At 47.5% G+C, this 19,182-nt stretch overlaps 1 protein-coding gene across 3 annotated transcripts in view; it reads right to left on the bottom strand.

Moving 5' to 3' along the window:
- Nucleotides 1-19,182, bottom strand: part of KDM5B (lysine demethylase 5B) — a 77,414-nt gene that overhangs the window by 12,608 nt on the left and 45,624 nt on the right. For all 3 annotated transcript variants that reach the window (XM_002717590.6, XM_008268570.5, XM_051821110.3), the window contains exons 7-19: nucleotides 18,941-19,050; nucleotides 16,132-16,290; nucleotides 13,858-13,977; nucleotides 11,610-11,768; nucleotides 10,589-10,770; nucleotides 8,733-8,895; nucleotides 6,125-6,244; nucleotides 5,144-5,338; nucleotides 2,850-3,031; nucleotides 2,624-2,748; nucleotides 1,838-1,988; nucleotides 1,628-1,742; nucleotides 905-1,260 (exon numbers count right to left, since the gene is read on the bottom strand). In XM_002717590.6, coding sequence (XP_002717636.3) covers nucleotides 905-1,260; nucleotides 1,628-1,742; nucleotides 1,838-1,988; nucleotides 2,624-2,748; nucleotides 2,850-3,031; nucleotides 5,144-5,338; nucleotides 6,125-6,244; nucleotides 8,733-8,895; nucleotides 10,589-10,770; nucleotides 11,610-11,768; nucleotides 13,858-13,977; nucleotides 16,132-16,290; nucleotides 18,941-19,050 — 2,137 coding nt within the window. The remainder of the gene's footprint in view (nucleotides 1-904; nucleotides 1,261-1,627; nucleotides 1,743-1,837; nucleotides 1,989-2,623; nucleotides 2,749-2,849; nucleotides 3,032-5,143; nucleotides 5,339-6,124; nucleotides 6,245-8,732; nucleotides 8,896-10,588; nucleotides 10,771-11,609; nucleotides 11,769-13,857; nucleotides 13,978-16,131; nucleotides 16,291-18,940; nucleotides 19,051-19,182) is intronic.

Genomic DNA, 19,182 nt, shown 5'->3' on the forward strand with positions numbered 1-19,182 from the left:
ATGAAACACAAAGAATTGTTTATTTTATGTGATGGTTCATTTTTCTAACAGTTACCAAAACAGAAAAAAAAAAAAAAAAACCACTTCAAAGGAAATCCAGTATGGCAAGTCCATGTGACTAGATAGCAAACGAAACAGTTTCGAATGTCTGAGTGAGATGCAACAGCATCAGGGTGAGGATTTCAGACCGCTTAGGACGCCCCTGGCACACCTGCATCCGTATTTGAGGACCTGGGTTAGAGTCCTGGTTCTGCTCCAGCTTCCTGCTAACACACTCTGGGAAGCAGTAGGTGATGACTCGAGTAGTTGGGACCTTGCTACCCATATGGGAAGAGGCTAGTGGCTTGGCCTGAGCCAGACCTGGCTGTTGTAAGCATCTGAGTAGTAAACCAGCAGGCAAAGCCCACTGGGAGGAGGAATCTAGGGTTCTGAGGGATTGCTTCCTCTGTGTTAAGCTAGTCAGGACTTACAGTTTCTCAAAACAATTCAAATTCTCTAGGTTATTAATATAGTCAAAGCCAAGTGCTAAAAACTTTCGCATCCTTCCACTCGATCTGAGGACTAGAGAACGCCTCTGACCTGCAAGTTACCCCCAGAGCAACACAGCCTTGTCAGACAGAAAGCAAGCGTCAGGGAGGGCTTCACCCTCCTCTCCCTCGGATAGCCTGAGCCTGGTGAGCTCAGACACAGCAAGGGGTCCTGAGGGGCTCAGCAGCAGCCTAGACAGACAGCACTGTCTGTGGTGAGAAAACACCTGCAGCTGCCTCCCCTCTGCGGACGGCTGCGGGCTAACTTCCAGGTGTCTCTCAGCCTTCTTATTAACTTGGTTTGAAGAGTTCCACCTGTTCACAGCGGGATACGTCACCCACCCTCCCCAGGGAGCAACGTGTGTCTGCTTTTTTACCTGGCCTTGAGGAGACTCTTGGCCTTGTCATCCCAGTGCTCCGACACCGTGAGCAGTTCCTGCAGCCGGGCCATCGCTTTCTCCACTGCCGAATACGGGGCCAGCCCCACCCCCAGGTCTATGAGCCGTCTCATATCATCTAGAGTAAGGGAGCCGGGGTCGAGGCAAGCTTGCTGCACCTCTTCTAGCCAGCGGGCCTGCTCCAGCCGGACACGCATCTCAGCGAGCTGCGGAAGCTCAACGTCAAACTCAAAGCTGACGTCCAGCAGGTCCTGCAGCTCCGCGGCACTAGGCATTTCCTCAGAGAGCAGCTTCTGGCTGTGCTGTTGGAAGTCTTCCACCCGATCCAAGAGATCCTGCAAAAACGGAAGTCACTTCAGTAGCTCAGAATCTTAAACTCCTATTTGAAAGTGCTCCTCTACTGTCCCACTGCACTACAGTAGCCATGAGCCAATCAGGTCACCCACTGGCAACTGAGAGCTGAAACAACAGACGTCAACAGGCCTCACTCCAACTGAGACTGACTGGTAGTCACTCTCAAAGTAAAAATGGCCAACTTTCTCCTCCGTGAGCCAATTACAACCTGCACACACGTCCTCAGTGTTATAAAAAATTTGTTAATAAACGTGTGCATTAGCCACTACAGAAGTCTACTTCTAATAACGTCCATCAAGGTCCATTACACAGCACAGCTTCCTGAGTTCTCCCCCAGGCTCCTGTTACCTTCAGCAACGGTGTCTGGCTGAGGACGCACGGAAGTGCATACAACTGCGTCACAAACTGGCGGAGCTCATTCACCGTCAACTGATTCTGGGATTTTCCTCCTCCAGATCTGTATCTACAAAGACAAAGGCCAAAGTCCTGAGAAATCCATGTCCACAGGTTCCAGGCCGCAGTCACACAGGCTCCCAGGATGCACCACCAGCCACGCACCTCGTCTGCCTCTTGCCGGTGAGCAGCTGCTGCGCCACAGAGGCGCACTTCTCTGCGTCCTGCGTGACCAGGCGGAGGTGGCGCAAGAGGTCATTGTCCGGGAACTTCTTCATCTCGGATTCCTCAATTAAAGCCTTAAAGCTCACAAGGCCTAAGGATAAAGGAGAAAGTCACCTTCCCTGCGATGGTTGTCTGTCCTCACTGGTACGATATTTACAAGTGCCTTTCTCAGTTCTCATCTATAAAACGTCTTACATCAAATGTGTCCATTTGCCTCCCTGGGGGACGGCCGGGCACCAAGTTTTATAAACAAGGATACAGAATTATTCTTCACTATGGAAATGTTAAGATACAGCTTGTTTAAGAGACACAAAATCAGGAAAATGATTGATTTGTCAAGACAAAGTCCACGTGATCTTATGGGGGCGTGCCCACTTCTTCCCCTGGATTTTATTCTGTAGTCGGCAAGTGGTCAGTGTGCTCAAGGAAGTGACACTGTTCTCTTCCCCTGAGAGGTGAAAGAGATGGGAAGAAAAGCAGTGACTTTCAAAGGTACTAAGTACAAGGACTTTAATTTTCTAAGGTTCTATATGAAATGCGAGGTTTTGCCTCCCCCACTTCTGGTCTAAAACCTTCTTTGCTACTGCCCTGTTCGCCGAGCTGCAAGGAAGGGTTAGCCAAGGTTAAGGCCAGGCTGGCTTCACGTAGTCCATTCTGCTGATAGCTGGTGACATCCCAATCAGCTTCAACTGCTGACCCCCAAGTCACACTTTCTGCGCCACCTACTTTTCTTCTTGTTGATTTTTGCCTCCAAAGCTTCATTCACAGTTAAGGCCCACTCGTTGTAAGACTCTGCTCGAAGCTTCAGTGCATTCATCATGGGGTAGAGGTCATCCAGAGTGTATCTATATCTGGAACAGAATCCCAGGCTTAGCTTTCAGAGAGACGTACCCCACCTCACGTTCCAGGCCTAGAACAGCAGCGCCACTGTGAAATCATTCTTCCTACTCACCGCAACTTGTACTTATGAGGAGGACAGGAACACAACTCCTTGACGTGGTGCAAGCACACGAGCAGGCCAGGTTTACAAGAACAGGAGATGGCAGACATGAAGCACGTAGTTTTACATTTTACACACTGACGCTCATCATCTGGCAACAGCTCAAAATCCATTCTTTCTGAATCGATCACTCCCTAGAATAAAGGTTACTTTAAGAGGCTTCTAAAGAACAGTAAAACTCCCAGCCAAGACAAGCTTGCAGGAGGTGAATTAAAAAAAAAAAAAAAAAAAAAACAACTTAACCCAAGTAGAGATGGATGATTACAGATGTGTAGGACACAAAGTAACAATGACCCAGCAAACAGAAGCAAGTGAGTAGACTTCACTCACGTAGGGAGAATCCCTTTTTAGACAAGGTAGGGTGGGCTTTATGTTTGGCCATTTTGGTCTGAGTATGACAACAGCTAAGAGGACTCTAGGACGACCGAGGTTAGTTGTCATCTATCCCACTGCAAGCCAGCCAGCTGCCATCTCTGTATTCTGGGTACAGATCAAAGGGAATGTACATGCTTTTGACTTCCAAGGAAATACTATGTAGGGCTTGAGGGACGCTGCTGGAGAAACTATGAAAAAGTACAAAAATGAGGAGGAAGACAGGCAGCCAGAAGACCACATGCATAAACAATGCGATGGAGCAGGGTCTCAGCCTGTTGCACAAGTTTGCTGAAGGGCTGTCATCTGAGTCGGTTAGGGCATTTCTGCACTAGCAAAGCCTCAAGTCGCAAGAAGGATTTCCTAAACGAAACGCTGTGAGGAAACATTTCAATCATACTTTGCACCATTGGACCCCTGTGGGATATTCCTTCGTCATTCAAAGACCAAACTGCTACTGCCTTTTCTCCTGGTCTGGAACCGGATCCAAATCCAGCCCTGGGAATGCTGGTCCTAATCAAATCCGCCATGAAGCACTGTGTTTTAACCTTTTCATGTGTGACAATTACGGACAAGAGTAAGGAAACACCCATGAGTGGAGTGTGGCTTTCATTTACAACTGAACACAAGGCCTTGATGGAATGGAGATATTTGGAATTCCTGTTTAAAGTGAGATTAAGGACTAACTCCAGAGATTTTAGCTGGGAGTGACCCAAGCAGTTTACACCCAATTTTCATCTGTGAATTCCACATCTGGTTATCCTTCTTCTAAAATGAGCGCTTGTTCCTGATGAAAGCCACTGAAGCTCCCTGGGCACAGCTGTTCCCACCTGTGGGACACAGGGAAGGCGGGCTCCAGAGAGCAACACTCTAGATTCTAGAGGTATGTCCAAGAGTAATTCAAAATGTTCCATAAAATGGAATAAGATGTTATTTTTTGTTTTTTTTTGTTTTATTTTTTTGTTTGTTTGTTTTTTTGTTTTTTTAAAAACCTTCGAGGGGCTGATGCTATGGTACAACAGGCTAAGCCACCACCAGTGACGCCAGCAACCCATACTGGAGAGCTGGTTCAAGTCCTGGCCGCTGTGCTCCCTGCTGATGTGCCCGGGAAAGCAGAAGATGGCTCAAGTGCTTGGGCCTCTGCCACCCAAATGGGAGACCCAGATGGAGCTCAGGCTCCAGGCTCCTAACTTCAACCTGTTCCAGTCCCAGCTGTTGTGACCATTTGGGGAGTGAACCAGTGAATGGAAGATCGATCTCTCTCTCCCTGTCTCACCATATCTCTCTGTAGCTCTGGCTTTCAAATAAATACATTTTTTTTTTTTAAGATTTATTTTATTTGAAAGACAGAGTTACACAGAGGTAGAGACGAAGAAGTCTTCCATCTGCTGGTTCACTCCCCAAATGACTGCAATGGCCAGAGCCGAACTGATCTGAAGCCAGGAGCCAGGAACTTCTTCCAGATCTCCCATGTGGGTGCAGGGGCCCAATGACTTGGGCCATCTTCTACTGCTTTCCCAGGCCACAGTAGAGAGCTGGATCAGAAGTGGAGCAGCCTGGACTAGAACTGGTGCCCAGATGGGATGTGGACGCTGCAGACCAGGCCTTTAGTCTGTTGTACCACAGCACCAGTCCCTAAGGACTTTTTTAAAAAAAGGCAAAGCATTGCAACAGACATTTCATGGAAAACAGGTTCAGGTGGCAGATAATTTAGATAGTCAATGAAAATTAAAACTACTATAAGATTATTATACACCCACCAGAATGGCCATGAAGGGAATTACATAAATTAGGAAATGATATGACACTAAGGTGCATAACAACTTTATTATGTAATACCCAATGACACGCAATTGGATTTCCAAAAATCTTACCAATTTACGGACAGTTTCCCTCAGAGCCTTCTCATCCTCGATCATGATGGCCATGTCCTTCTGAACAGTTGAAGCCACTACCACGTCCAGCACATCCGCCTTGGAAGCCATCTTGCAAATCATCTCATCGTGGGAGAACACGCAGTAACGGTGAAGCAGGCGGTAATGCTCCACACACTGCCGGCCTAGCGGGAGCTGGGGCCAAAGACAGAAGGAAACATCAGTTCATCTTTCCTCCACTTGCAAAGACTTCTGGGTTGTACCACTGAACTACCGAATATCACACTCCATGGTAGCACTTATTTATCAACCCTAAAATCAGAATGCCAGAATCCCAGCTAAGTCCAGGCCTTATTATCTTACCCTGCAAAGATACGACAGATTAGGTCACTCAGGTAAAAATCAGTGCTTTAACAATGTGTTAGTGTCCACACCAGTGTGGCATCTGTTTGGAAACTGCATTTGCACATTTCCTGAAACAACTGTAAAACGCACTATCACAAACTTAGAATCTATCAGCCTTAACAGCACACAAACTCAATCCTGACAGGTCTCTCCAAGCAAGTGAAAAACAAGAGCAATGTCAAAATCGAACTTTTTAACTAACTGAAACCAAACGACTCGACGACAGCCGTCCGACAGCCGAGCTGTAGATCATGAGAACAGGTGCCACACAACGCGGCGTCCTGCCCTGGATCAGTTACCACTGCAGAGAGACCCTGAGCTTCAGCCAGAGGCCATCAGCACACTCTCTCCATGAAGAAAGGCTCACCACGCCGGGGAGGGGCGGCCCACCTCAGCAGGGCGCTTAGTGTGTGTGTGCTGCCAGGGCGGGGCCAGCGCCCACACGGCAGACTGTCAAACAGCCCTGCAGGTGGGCCGGCGCGGCAGCCATGGGTTGAAGCGACTACACTGGTGCTTTTGAGCGCACTCAGCTCCCCATCCACATCTGGAAACCCTCACTCAGCCATGATTACATACCCAATCAACGGTGCAGAAGTTTACAGCCTCCGCAAAGTTGAAGCCTTGGTTAAAACCACTATGGTAGGCTCTTGGAAAGGTGATCACAAACTCCCCAGCACACTGATTAGTTCGGTAAACCTAGAAAGAAGAGATTGATATTTTTGAGGTTCTTGGATGGTGGCATCCCACTAAAGACAACAGGGACTTGGTATTGATGATTTTTCAGACAGCAGCTTCTACTGCAGACACTAATTCCTGCCACACGAGGGAGCAGTGCCTCACACGGACAGCAGGGCTTACACCAACCACTTAGCAAAACACAGCAGCAACTATGAAAGACCCTAATGTAATACCATTCCCTCCTGATGCCAATGAAAGAAATCTCGCTTTACTTCAAGAATCTCACACAGAACTCCTGATCTGGACCTCAGATTTAGCTTCCATCATTCCTCTCTGCTTGCACCCCACAAGCACGGAGACTGCCCCAGCTTCCTGTCCCAGCCTGCCCAGCGCCTGCCTCCCTGCATCAGTGGTTCACCACAGCAGCAGCAGCGAGGGACTTGTTGAAAATGCAGATTCAAGCCTCACCCAGAACCAGAGAACTCGAGAGTGCCGGGGGCAAGCCCCATGAAACTGTTGGGTAACAGGCCCTTCAAGGTTCTGATACTGCACAAAGTTAAAGACAATCACCCATCCCAGATGCACAATCCCTTCTCCCTAAACTACTTCCTGCATCCCCAACTCCCTGCTAAACCCACGTGATAACTTATCATTGCACTCAGCTCCTCCTGTAGACCTGCAGATGCCACCTCATTGATGAGCCCTTTCTGACTCTTAACAGACCAAATGTTCCAGCTGACACCACTGTCACACCACAGACCACCGTGCCCTTCCATTATTTGCACAAACATCATGCCTTTATAAATTCTGAGTCCCTGGGTACAGAAGGAGTTCATTCAATCATCTCTGTTGATCTAGAATCTCCTGTTACATAGTTTGCTCAATTATTAAAGAATCAGAGTTAAGTCTCATTTATAGCAAGTTCCTTGGCAAACTGGGAAGACCAACCAACAGGAAGAGAAAAATCAATGGGGAAGATCCCAACAAGGAGACGTGGTACTCTGGTTCAATCATTATTTCTAAGCTATGGTCCATGCGTAATTTATGACCCCTCAAAGAAAAGTCCTTCCTCTTTGTCCCCACTGACTATCCTGTGGATCCAAAATAAAAAAATTTAGGTCACATGAAAATCAAGAATTCGCTTTGGGGCTGGCACTGTAGCGTAGCGGGTAAAGTCACTGCTTGCAGGACTGGCATCCATACTGGTGCCAGTTCAAGTCCCAGCCGCTCCAATGCTGATCCACTTCTCTGCTAATGTGCCTGAGAAAGCAGCGGAAGATGGTCTGAGTCCTTGGGCCCTGCACCCACGTGGGAGACCTGGAAAAAGCTCCTGGTTCCTGGCATCGGATTGGTGCAGCTCTGGCTGTTGCAGTCATTTGGGGAGTGAACCAATAGATGGAAGATCTTTCTTTCTCCCTAACTCTGCCTTTCAAATAAATAAATAAATCTATGTAAAAATTCACTTTAACAATGTTAATGCATCATTTATACTCTGTTGAACAAAGATGCACTCCTCATACTGGCCTCCCAAAACTGTCTTCAGAGCATGCTCCAAAAAGAATGCCAGTATCTGAGTGTCACCACCTTGTACAGAACTTCGGTGAGGCGACCACAGCAGCACCTTTCAGGCCAGACTGGGAACCCTGAAATCCAAGTTCAAGCCCTCAAAATAAGTTTTCACTTAAAATAAGCTTAATTGGGCAAGTGTCATGGTACACTGTCACTGGGGATGTCTACACTTCATAGTGCCTGGTTTGAGTCTTGACTACTTGACACTTTTGATCTAGCTTCCTGCTAAAGCGACTAGGCAAGCAGGGATTATGGCCCTGGCCTTCTGCTCCTGCCGTCCATAGAGGAGACCAAGATGGCTGTTGAAGGTATTTGGGGAATGAATTGGCAGGTGGAAGATCCTGGGCTCTCCCTCTCCCTCCCAGTCACTCCAGTCTTTTTTTTTTTTTCTCTTTCTTTCTTTTTTTTTTTTTAAAGGCAGAGTTATAGAGTGGGATAGAGATCTTCCATCTGCTGTTTCACTCCTCAAATGACTGCAAAGGCTGGATCTGGGCTAGGCCAAACAAAGCCAGGAGCTTGGGGCTTCTTATGGGTCTCCCACTGGGTGCAGGGACCCAGGTATTGGGGCCACCCTCCAGTGTTTTCCCAGGTGCACTGGCAGAGCTGGATAGGAAGTCCAGGTCCCAAATCAGTACCCATATGGGATGCTGGCATCGCAAGCAGCAGCTCTACCAGCTACACCACAACAATAGCCCCCACTCTGGCCTTTCAAATAAATGAATCTTAAATACAAATAGAGGTAAAACTAAGATCTACCATGCATACCAGTTCATTATCCAAAATTAAAATCATGGATTCAAAACTGTTTTCTAAAGTAAGCACAAGGTATGAAAGATTCTAAGAGTTCAGATCGCCCCATTTTCGGCCCAGCTAAAACCACTGTGGCCACTTGGGGAGAGAAGCAGCAGATGGAGGACCTCTTCCCTGCAGAACGTACAGGCACTTCATGCGTCATCAGCGTGTTGGGGTTCATGATGGTCACAAGCTGGTGCAGGAGGTCCGGCTGCGACACGAACAGCTCTGGAGCCAGCTTCTTCATCACGGTCTCCAGCTGCTCGGCAGCGTAGCCGGGGACGCCGTACCAGGTTTTTGGCTCACCCCTGGAAGCAGAGAACGAAAATAAATCAGCCCCCACGTCAACACAAATAAAAGGGTGAACCAGTTCTTACTGTTTAGCTCCTGCTCTGTACGACCATGTTACAGAGGAATGTTCAGATCAAACTGAACGTGTGTGATGCATTTCCCCCTCCAAGTCAAAAGCTTAAACATGAGACTTTTTATCCGAGATCCCTCTCCCCACTCCCATGCTATCTGGCCCTTGACAAGATGCAGATACCCAGAATTTCTAAGAATATAAGGTCTTATGTTAGCTGCAGGCTATGTGGTTGCCGCAATTTCCACAGCAACTGACAAGGGGATGACTCTCCATCTTCCTTTGCTCTTCCCCTCCTGACAGAGGAGGTTAAATCAAACACTAATAAGGCAATTAGCATTTCTAAAGAGCTCTTATTCTTCAAAGCACTGTAAATTGTCAACCAATTAATCTGTAACATCCTTGCATCCCTGTGAGCTATGGTAAACATAATCTTCATTTTACAGCTGGGAACAATTGCCTGGGGAAGTAGAACCATGCTTATGTGCACATATAGATGCCAATTCCCCCTTTCTTGTGGTACATCCTCAAATTCCTTGTGTGAAGATTTGAGTATGTTACAGATCTTCAAATATTTTTGAACTTAGGAGCAAGAGGAATAGAGAAGAGAAAAACAGATGTGAAGAAATGACTCTGGTTGAAGAGCTTAAACAATGAAGCCCACATGCCCCGACATGCACACAAGATAAGGACACGCAACTATATGCACAGTGACGCTAGAAAGCAGCCCAGCAAGCTGGAGGTACAAGGACCTGGGAGACACTGTGCCACCTCTAAGCCTCTCCCAAAGTGGTGTTGTTTTTTTTTTTTCCGAAGTATTTTTATTTATTTGAGACAGATTTGGTTCACTGCCCAAATGCCCACAAAAGCCAGGGCTGGGCCATGCCGAGGTGAGCCTGGAACCCGATCCAGTGTCCCGCATGAGTGACAGGGACCCAAATACTCCAGCCATCACCTGCTGCTTTTCGGGGTGTCCATAGCAGGGACTTGGATCAGAAGTAGAGGACTGGACTCCAGGCACTCTGATATAGGATGCAGGCGTCACAATGGTATCCTAATGGCTGAGTCAAATGCCTGCCCCAATGGGCCGCCATTGCCTCCAAATGGCATTTTCCACACTAAAAGCAAAGCTCAATGCCTTCTGACCTTTCTGTGTATGTGCAATTTCAGCAGATTCATGCATTTCCAGGGAATCTTTTAAGAAACAGTGTTTTAGCTTGTTGGGATGTCTGCTCCAACAGCAAAGAAAAAATCTTTTTAAAAAGTAGCCCAGAGGCTGGTGCTGTGGTGTAGTAGGCTAAACCTCCACCTGCCACACCCATATCCCACGTGGGCACTGGTTCTTGTCCCCACTGCTCCTCTTCTGATCCAGCTCTCTATGGCCTGGAAAGGCAGTGGAAGATGGTCCAAGTGCTTAGGTCCCTGTACCTGTGTGGAAAACCTGGAGGAGGCTCCTGGCTCTGGATTGGCCTAACTACAGCCATTGTGGTCACTTTTCTCTCTCTCCCTTTCTATCTGTTTAACTCTACCTCTATATAATAAATAAAATCTTAAAAAAGAAGAAAAAAAAAAAAAAGTGGCCCATTACTAGTTTTTCTACTCAGCTAGCCAATCACTCCAGGCTCTGTGGAACCTCTCACCAGTGCAGGTAGTTAATCGAGTAGCTCCAGTGGTCTTCAATATGCCAACAGAAGGATGAAAAGCACATTCCCACGTACAGCCACGGAAGTTTCATGCCACATATGTCAGCAGTGATGTGGGCAAGCACAGACTGCTCCATCACTGGCATGTTGTTCAGATTCCAGCCACTATCAAGGTACTCCTAAAAACACAACAGAGAGAGAAGAGTTAGCTGCATCGCTCGGCACTGCTGCAGGAGCCAGCTGAGAACAGTGTCCTTTAAAATAAGAGGGGAGGAGGGGAGCTGAGGAGCCACTGTGCTGCCCACAAATGTGTGAACGCCACACAAATGGATTCAGAGAGTAAATGAGTCTGTATCTGCCTCTCTTCCTGGAAAGAGTCCACTTACACAAAGCTCACAAGTGCACACACCAGCCCAGGTACTGGAGAAGCCAGGATGGTGGCTATCCTGAGAGGGAGGGGGAGGGAGGAGAGGAGCAAAGGCGGAGCTTCGGGGGTGCTGGGCACATCTTCTCTCCTGCTCTAGTGCTGTGACTCAGCTACACACATACAATTACATACTTCTCATCGTATGCCAGATTTCAACGTCAAATCAGAGTTCCTACCAGAATAGGAACAGAAACCCTCTTAGGAGTCTGCAAGCAGGGAAACTCGCAGGCTCCTAAACATTCAGGTGCCAGGGTAACCAGGCCCGACCCCAACCCTTTGAGTTTCCTACAGAAAGAGAAGCAACGTACAGAATCTACAGCCGGTGAGCCATGTTCCCACTCACACCCGCAGTCACAGCAGCACCTCAGTCTTGAATTCATGAACAATCTGGTAGCCAAGAGTTACCGAGAGCAAATCATGAAACCACTTCAGCCAATCAACAATGTCCAGGAATAAGTAACTTCTTCCAAGCCACTTCCATGGGCGTCTGTCTTTTCCAGGAGGGCTCCATAAACCCAGCTGTGCCCTTTTGATCGAGTGCACGCTGAACAGCGGCCTGCATGGCAGAGCTCCCTAAACCCAAGGGCCTACCTCTTCCTCCGGCGAAAGCTTGATTTTTCCGTCTCGTACAGGGAAGCCACTGCCAAATTCCTTTGAGGCGATGTCAGCTCCATATTCCACTGTGACATCTTCCTCAATAGTGCTTACCAGTCGCCAAAATTCTTTCTCAACCAGCTCTGTGGGAACCATCTGGAAACACAAGGAAGAAAAAATGAGATTTCTCAGACAGTCACAAACTGCATCCAGTCTGGGGACAGGAATCACAGAATAACATCCTGAGGACCAATTCTGCCTTTAAGACGACAACTCCATCTTCCAAAAGGAATTTTATAACCAAGAGGGGCAGGAACTAAGAATTCCAGCCCTCTCCACCCACCCATGCCTGCATCCCATACTGGAGTGCTGGCGGAGGGCCAAGTCGAGTCCCGGCTCTGCAGCTTCTGACCCAGCTTCCTACTACTGCATCCAGGGAGGCAGCCGATGGTGGCTCAAGTGCTGGGGCCCCCGCCGGCCCCTGGGACAGCCACACTGAGTTCCTGGCTCCTGGCTTTGGTCTGGAACAGGCCTGGCTATTGCAGGCGTTTTAGAAGTGAATCAGTGGATGGAGATTTCTGTCACTCTGCCTTTCAACAGATGAAAATGAATAAGCATTTAAAAAACAAAATGGACTGATGCTCCTGTTATCAACCTGGCCCCACTATAAAAGGAGGCGAGGAGAGTGGAGTACAGTGAGTCCAGAGGCAGGAAACTTCCATGCCTGCCCCTCAGCGTCTTCATCTTAGAAAAATACGCGGCCAGCTACAGCTAGAAGAGGTTGTATGCAAGTCACCAAGACTGACCGAGTACACATGTGGGGAGTCAAGAGAACTGAAAACTCAAATCAAGTATAAATTTAAGCGCATTAAACAAGTAATTACAACTTAAGGAAAATCAGGTCTGCTCATGTATTTGCTGAGGTTCCATAAACTGAGTCAGGTATTCGAGTGGGACAAGGGGTAGGCTCTCATGTAGCCCCACTAGCAATTCCAAGAAAATAATCCCACTAAAGAGACCCACATGACGGAGCACTTGCATTAATGGTGAAGAAAACCACTAATTCGGGGCCAGCAGCGTGGCACAGGTTAATCCTCTGCCTGAGGGGCCAGCATCCCATATGGGCGGTTCTAGGCCTGGCTGCTCTTCTTCCCATCCAGCTCTCTGCTGTGGCCTGGGAAAGCAGACCCAAGTCCTTGGGCCCCTGCACCCGCATGGGAGAGCTGGAAGAAGCACCTGGCTCCTGGCTTCACATTGGCACAGCTCCGGTCGTTGCGGCCATTTGGGTAGTGAACCAATGGGAGAAGACCCGTGTCTGTCACTCTCTCTGTAACTCTACCTCTCAAATAAATAAATAAAATCTTAAAAAAAATAAAGAAAAGAAAACCACTAATTCATCTTGAATTAGTGTTAGGAAATCACTTAATTTCGGTGAAATTACTTGAGGAATAATAATAAATGCTGAATGAGAAGTGCTTGTGCTCCTGATTGAGTAAGGGAAAATTAAAAATGCAATCTTACCCTGAAGTTCAAAATACTAACTTATGGTCTCATAACAAACAAGGAGTATGTTCCCAGAGGCAGTGCTGTGGCACAGTGGGTAAAGCTGCCGCCTGCAGTGCCCAGCATACCATATGGGCACTGGTTTGTGTCCCGGCTGCTCCACTTCCCATCCAGCTCTCTGCTATGGCCTGGGAAAGCAGCAGAAGACTGCCCAAGTCCTTGGCCCCTGCACCCGTGTGGGAGACCTGGAAGAAGCTCCTGGCTTTGGATCAGCATGGCTCCAGCCATTGAGGCCATCTGGGGAGTGAACCAATGGATGGAAGACCTCTCTCTCTGCCTCTTTTAACTCTGCCCTTCAAATAAATAAATTAATCTTGGGGGGGGGGACAGAAGTATACTCCCAAGGTATATATTGCTTGGCATATCATAGCCACTCACAAATTTTATAACTTTTCTTTAAATTGCATTTGCTGGACTGAAAGGATTACTGATTATTTTCTTTACTGGTATTCTGTTGCTGTTACTATATGATTGTGTGGGACAGCTATTTCTAGAGAAATCCTTAAATGAAAAATCATAATGCATCTTTCAGTACTGTGGGAATTTAAATACAATGAAACCAAGCTAATCTCTCATTCTGCATAATGACCATCAGAAGAGGCCTCCACTCAATCTGTCTTCAGATACATTGTTCTCCAAAAGTAACTAAAAGCTTAAATTAAAGCACTGCATGTGTACCTACATGGACTGGCATGTTGAAGTAGTCGGATTTGAAGGCGTCTGCCATTTCCCCAAAAGTTCGCAGGGTGTAGTCCCTGGCTGCTTGTTCAAAGCCAAATGCTTCTTGTGGCTTACTACATTCCTGCAAATAAAAACAAAATTGGTGTTCTAGATGACACTTGAAAATTCCAAGTACAATTGCCAATGTCCTTATTTAACATTTATGCTAGATCTACATTGGAAAAATTAATGTGACAAAAAATTGGATTGGTCTAGTGAGCAAATGAAACAAATTTCACCTATTTATTTGCTAAAGCAAACAGAATCTCTATTTTATTTACCACAACCTGGAATTTAAATGTTTGGAAAGACAGCCAATCAGTCAGCTTCCTTCATGATCAGGCACTGAGTGCTGAGTGAGCACCTGAGGTCTGTGTTGGGGTTAGATCCCGTAAGGAGCTTCAAGAGTGGACGCCTGGATGGAAAGGCCCTGTGCTTTCTCATACAGCTCCATTACACAGGAACACGGTGTCCCCTAACAGGGGAAGGTATTTTCTACCTTGATAAGGAATCACGGCCTCTGAGACTCCAAACCATAAAATCAACAAATACAGACTAGAAGTCACTCGATGGAAACCGAAGGACTGCCAAACCAGCAGTATGTGCCTATAATCTAACAACGTCATCAGAAACAAAGCACCGAGGGGTAGCCGGAGCCAGCCAAGCCACTCTGGACCAGTGAGCCGGATCCACCGCCAAGTCATCCCTACCAGGGGAACTCACCACTTAAGTCACCTCCCACCCATGGCCCCTGCCCTGCCCGGACACTGGCCCAGTGCCTTCCCCTTCACAGGAGACAATGGAAAAGCACTGTAGCCCTGGCCCCGCACTGGGGCTGAGCTCCTCACTACTGTGACATAATCCCACCCTGACACGACCATCACCTCCCCGCTGACTGCCTCGCTAGACAAAGGAATCCTCACAAAGGTGGGAGCAAATCCCTTCTAGATTTTACCAGAGACACCACGCACCACGAAAAATATCAGTTATCACAATGTCACATGGAAGTGTATTTCTAAGTGAAAAATAGTACTAAAATCACTCCTGTAACATAACTGCATTTGTTTAGAACAGGATCTGGATGGATACACACCATCACATTAAGAGTGGCTATCACCACATTGAGGAATCATCTCTGAGTTCTTCAGCGTTCTACCAGGATAGTCAAAGTTCCCAGCTTCTGGCTTCACCCTGGCTGCTTTGGCCAACCTGAGAGTGAACCAGCAGATGAAGATTCCTCTGCGTCTCCCTTTCTCTCTCTGTCACTCTGCCTTTCAAATAAGCTAATCTTAAAAGAGAAATTTTTAAAAAGATTTATTCATTTACTTAAAAGGCAGACATTCAGAGAGAGAGAGAGAGAGAAAGAGAGATCTTCCACCTGCTGGTTCATTTCCCCAGTGACCATAATTTTGGGAGCTGGGTCAATGCAAAGACAGGAGTCAGGAGCTTCTTCTAGGTCTGCCACTTGGGTGCAGGTAGCCAAGCACTTGGGCCATCTTCTACTGCTTAATCAGGCCATTAGCAGGGAGCTGGATCAGAGGTGGAGCAGCTAAGACTCGAACTGGTGCCCATTTGGGATGCCAGTGCCACAGGCACCTGCTTTACCTGTTACAACACAACACCAACCCCTGAGAGAGAGAATTCTTGCAAACAGCATGTAATGCTTTTTACAATTAAATTTTAAAAACAAACAAATAGTGTAGTGGCTGGTGTTGTGGCACAATGGGTTAAGCCACTGCCTACCATACCAGTACCCTATATCAGAGTGTGGGTTCAAGTCCTGGCTGTTTCACTTCCAATCTAACTCCCTACTAACGCACCTGGGAATGCAGCAGAAGCTGGCCTAAGTGCATGGGCCCCTTCCATCCACAGCGGAGACCCAGATGGAGTTCAGGCTCCTGGCTTCAGCCTGCCACAGCCCTGACCACTGTGGTCATTTAGGGAGTGAATCATCAGCAGGAAGATTAATAGATCAATCTCTGTCATTCTGCCTTTCAAATAAATAAATAAATCTTAAAAAACAAAACAAGACACAGTCTAATTGCTCAGCAAAACGCTACTGTCCCTTAGCTTCCTCAACACTGCAGACCTCGATTCTGAGACCCTTCTCCGACTCAGGTCCCGTCCAGTTCACTTCATGGGCCTCAGGATTATCCACTGGCAAATCTAAAGCCCAAAGGGAAGAAAAATGCACTAACAGTAACATTCTAACGCTACCCCTGCCATTAATTCTTACCTGAGCCAAACACTTAGGACACCTCCAGTCTCCCTTGGGGACGTCGTGGAGCGGTGGGATCAAGCAGAAGGTATGGTAGCTGTCGTCGCAGCCGTCACACAGGAGAAGCCGGTCCTCGTCGCTGCCGCTGCCGCACAGGAGGCAGACGTACAGGTCCACCTGCGGCAAGGAGAGTGCACACAGCAGCTGTGACTCAGGGTCGCCAAGCGGTCGACGGCGCAATCTAGTCTCTCCATCCCACATCCAATGCTTCAGCCTCCACAAAGGGTATTTCAAATACGAGCACCTCCCACTTTCTATGAGAGGTATTTCACAGCACTCCACACATTCCCAGCTTTAACGTACAACCTCCTAGCTTTCTCCACTGTCATGTGTTTAAAGTTATTTAAAGAGCTTAAAGATAGTTTTCTAAAAGAAAAATCTTAGATAATAACAAAAAGCAAATTTATGAAGGAAAAGGTCAATTTTGCATAAAAGGAAAAATCTTTTAAGTTAATAATGAATAAAGAAAAAGGTGGTATCTACATAAAGGAATACTACCCAGCCATTAAAAAAGGATGAAATCTTGGTCATTCTTGAAGACAAGGATAGAAATGGAGGCCACTATGTTAATCAAAATAAGCCAAGCACAAAAAGCCAAGAATTGCACAATGTGGAATCTTTAAAAAGGTGATCTCATGGAATTCCAAAGTATAGGGTGAATATGAGGCTGGGGAGGAGAGGGGAAAGGAAGGAGGGGGGAAGGAGAAATGGAAAAAAGTTGATTGTTGAATAGGCATCAACTCATATAGCAGTAAAAAGTTCTGGAGTTCTCTACTGGAGAGAAAGGCAACTATAGATATTAAAAAAAAAAAAAAAACAAGCCGGCGCCGCGGCTCACTAGGCTAATCCTCCGCCTAGCGGCGCCGGCACACCGGGTTCTAGTCCCGGTCGGGGCGCCGGATTCTGTCCCGGTTGCCCCTCTTCCAGGCCAGCCCTCTGCTGTGGCCAGGGAGTGCAGTGGAGGATGGCCCAGGTGCTTGGGCCCTGCACCCCATGGGAGACCAGGAGAAGCACCTGGCTCCTGGCTCCTGCCATCGGATCAGCGCGGTGCGCCGGCCGCAGCGCGCCGGCCGCGGCGGCCATTGGAGGGTGAACCAACGGCAAAGGAAGACCTTTCTCTCTGTCTCTCTCTCTCACTGTCCACTCTGCCTGTCAAAAAAATAAAAACACAAACAAACAAAAAAACAAGACAGGATTTTGGATGTATCCCCCATAAAGAAATGTTAAATATTTGAGGAGATAGATGTATTTACGCTGATTGGACGTTATATACTGTGCACAAAATATCACCTAATACCCCTAACCACCACATAAATGGATATAATTTTTATAACTTAAAATATTTTTAATAAGAAGAAACTAAAGCTTACATGACATTAAGCTACAATTTTAACTCCTAATTGTGGATCATGGTTAAGAGGTTCCTCCAAATAGCCAGTGACAGGGCACAGCTATGGACTGAAATGTGTCCCTCCACAAGTCCCGGGCTGCAGTCCTCACCAAGCCTCAGTGTCTCAGTGCGTGAGTGAGGTGAAATCATGTCACCAGGGTGCTCCTGTGCAGCAGCACTGGGGATCGGGGCCCAGACCTGTGCAGTGACAGCTGGTGAGAAGACAGCTACCCACAGCCAGAGGGCAGGGCACAGGAGCAGGTCCTGGGCTGACACTGACTCCCCAGCCACACGTGTGCGTTAAGCCAATGGCCCTAGTGAGGCAATACAGAGACAGGACCTCATAACAGAAGCTGAGCGTTCAACTACAGAGTTGTGTCTCTTTCAGTTGAGGCTCTGCTGATTTTCTAATTGTATCTGGCAGGGAGTGGGCAGCAAAGAGGGATGGTTATAGGAGAAAACATTCAATTAGAATAATTTATCAAAGAATGTTTAAGATTTATTTATCTGTTTGAAAGGCAGAAACAGAGAGATCGTCCATCCACTGGTTTACTCTCCAAATGGTTTCAAGGGCCAGGGCTGGGTGAGCCTGAAGCCAGGAGCTTCTTCTGGGTCTCCCAAGTGGATACAGGATCCAAGTACTTGGGCCTTCCACTGCTTTCCCAGGCACATTAGCTGGGAGCTGGATCAGAGGTGGAGCAGCTGGGACTCAAACTGGTGCCCATATGGGATGCCAGCACTGCAGGAAGTGGTTCTAACTGCTTTGCCACGGTGCCAGCCCCGAATTAGACGAATTCTAATTCCAACCTCAAAGCATGGGTGTCAGTGTCTCAGAGGGGCAGGGCAGAAAAGCAGACAGGGGCTTTCTAGCATTCTCAAGTCAGGCTCTCAATCAGTTTCAACAGAGCCACAGCTCCCTGTGGCCCTGAGGCTCTGCCAGGTCCTCACCACAGCTCCCTGTGGCCCTGAGGCTCTGCCAGGCCCTTGCCCCAACTCCAACTCCTTTCCCCACCCCTTCCCTCCTCCTCTTTCCATTTCCTTCCTTCCTTTTGCTAACTGAAAAGCTGTGAAACATTCACAACTTTTGGTCTAGCCTTGCACGATCTGCTCATTAACACTCAACTTGGGGCCAGAGTGAACCCGATCCAGAAAAATGGCAACCAAAGCCCTCACTTCTGCGGTCATCGCCATCCTCACGAAGCCCTGGGGCAGTACCCATTTACAGTGACTGGAAAAGGTCATTTCTCTGTCAGACACTAAGTTACCCAAACCTAAGTAAGGCACAAAAGCTTATGCTTGGGGGTAAAAGGGTTAAGAAAGGAAGGGCAGGAGAATGAGGAAGAAAGGGGGGACGGAGAAGGGGCGGGGTTAACTCACAGCATTGGTGGTTTTTTTAGATCGACTCTTAGGCTTTTCCTTCTCACTTTCTACAATAAAATCTTTCTTCTCAACTGGTTCTTGCTTGATGTTACTTTTCATTTCTTTCTCTGTAGGAAGCAATCCAAAGTGAGCTCTTTCTGTACTATGCTGTCCTCTGCTTCCTCCCTCACCTCATCACCTCCCTCCCAAAGCAAACAGTTTCGTGGCTACTTCCATTTCAGTGGAAGTAGCACCCAGTG

Source organism: Oryctolagus cuniculus, chromosome 13 (assembly GCF_051225735.1).
Source record: "Oryctolagus cuniculus isolate XC-2025 breed Fujian yellow rabbit chromosome 13, ASM5122573v1, whole genome shotgun sequence".
Classification (NCBI taxonomy): Eukaryota; Metazoa; Chordata; class Mammalia; order Lagomorpha; family Leporidae; genus Oryctolagus; species Oryctolagus cuniculus.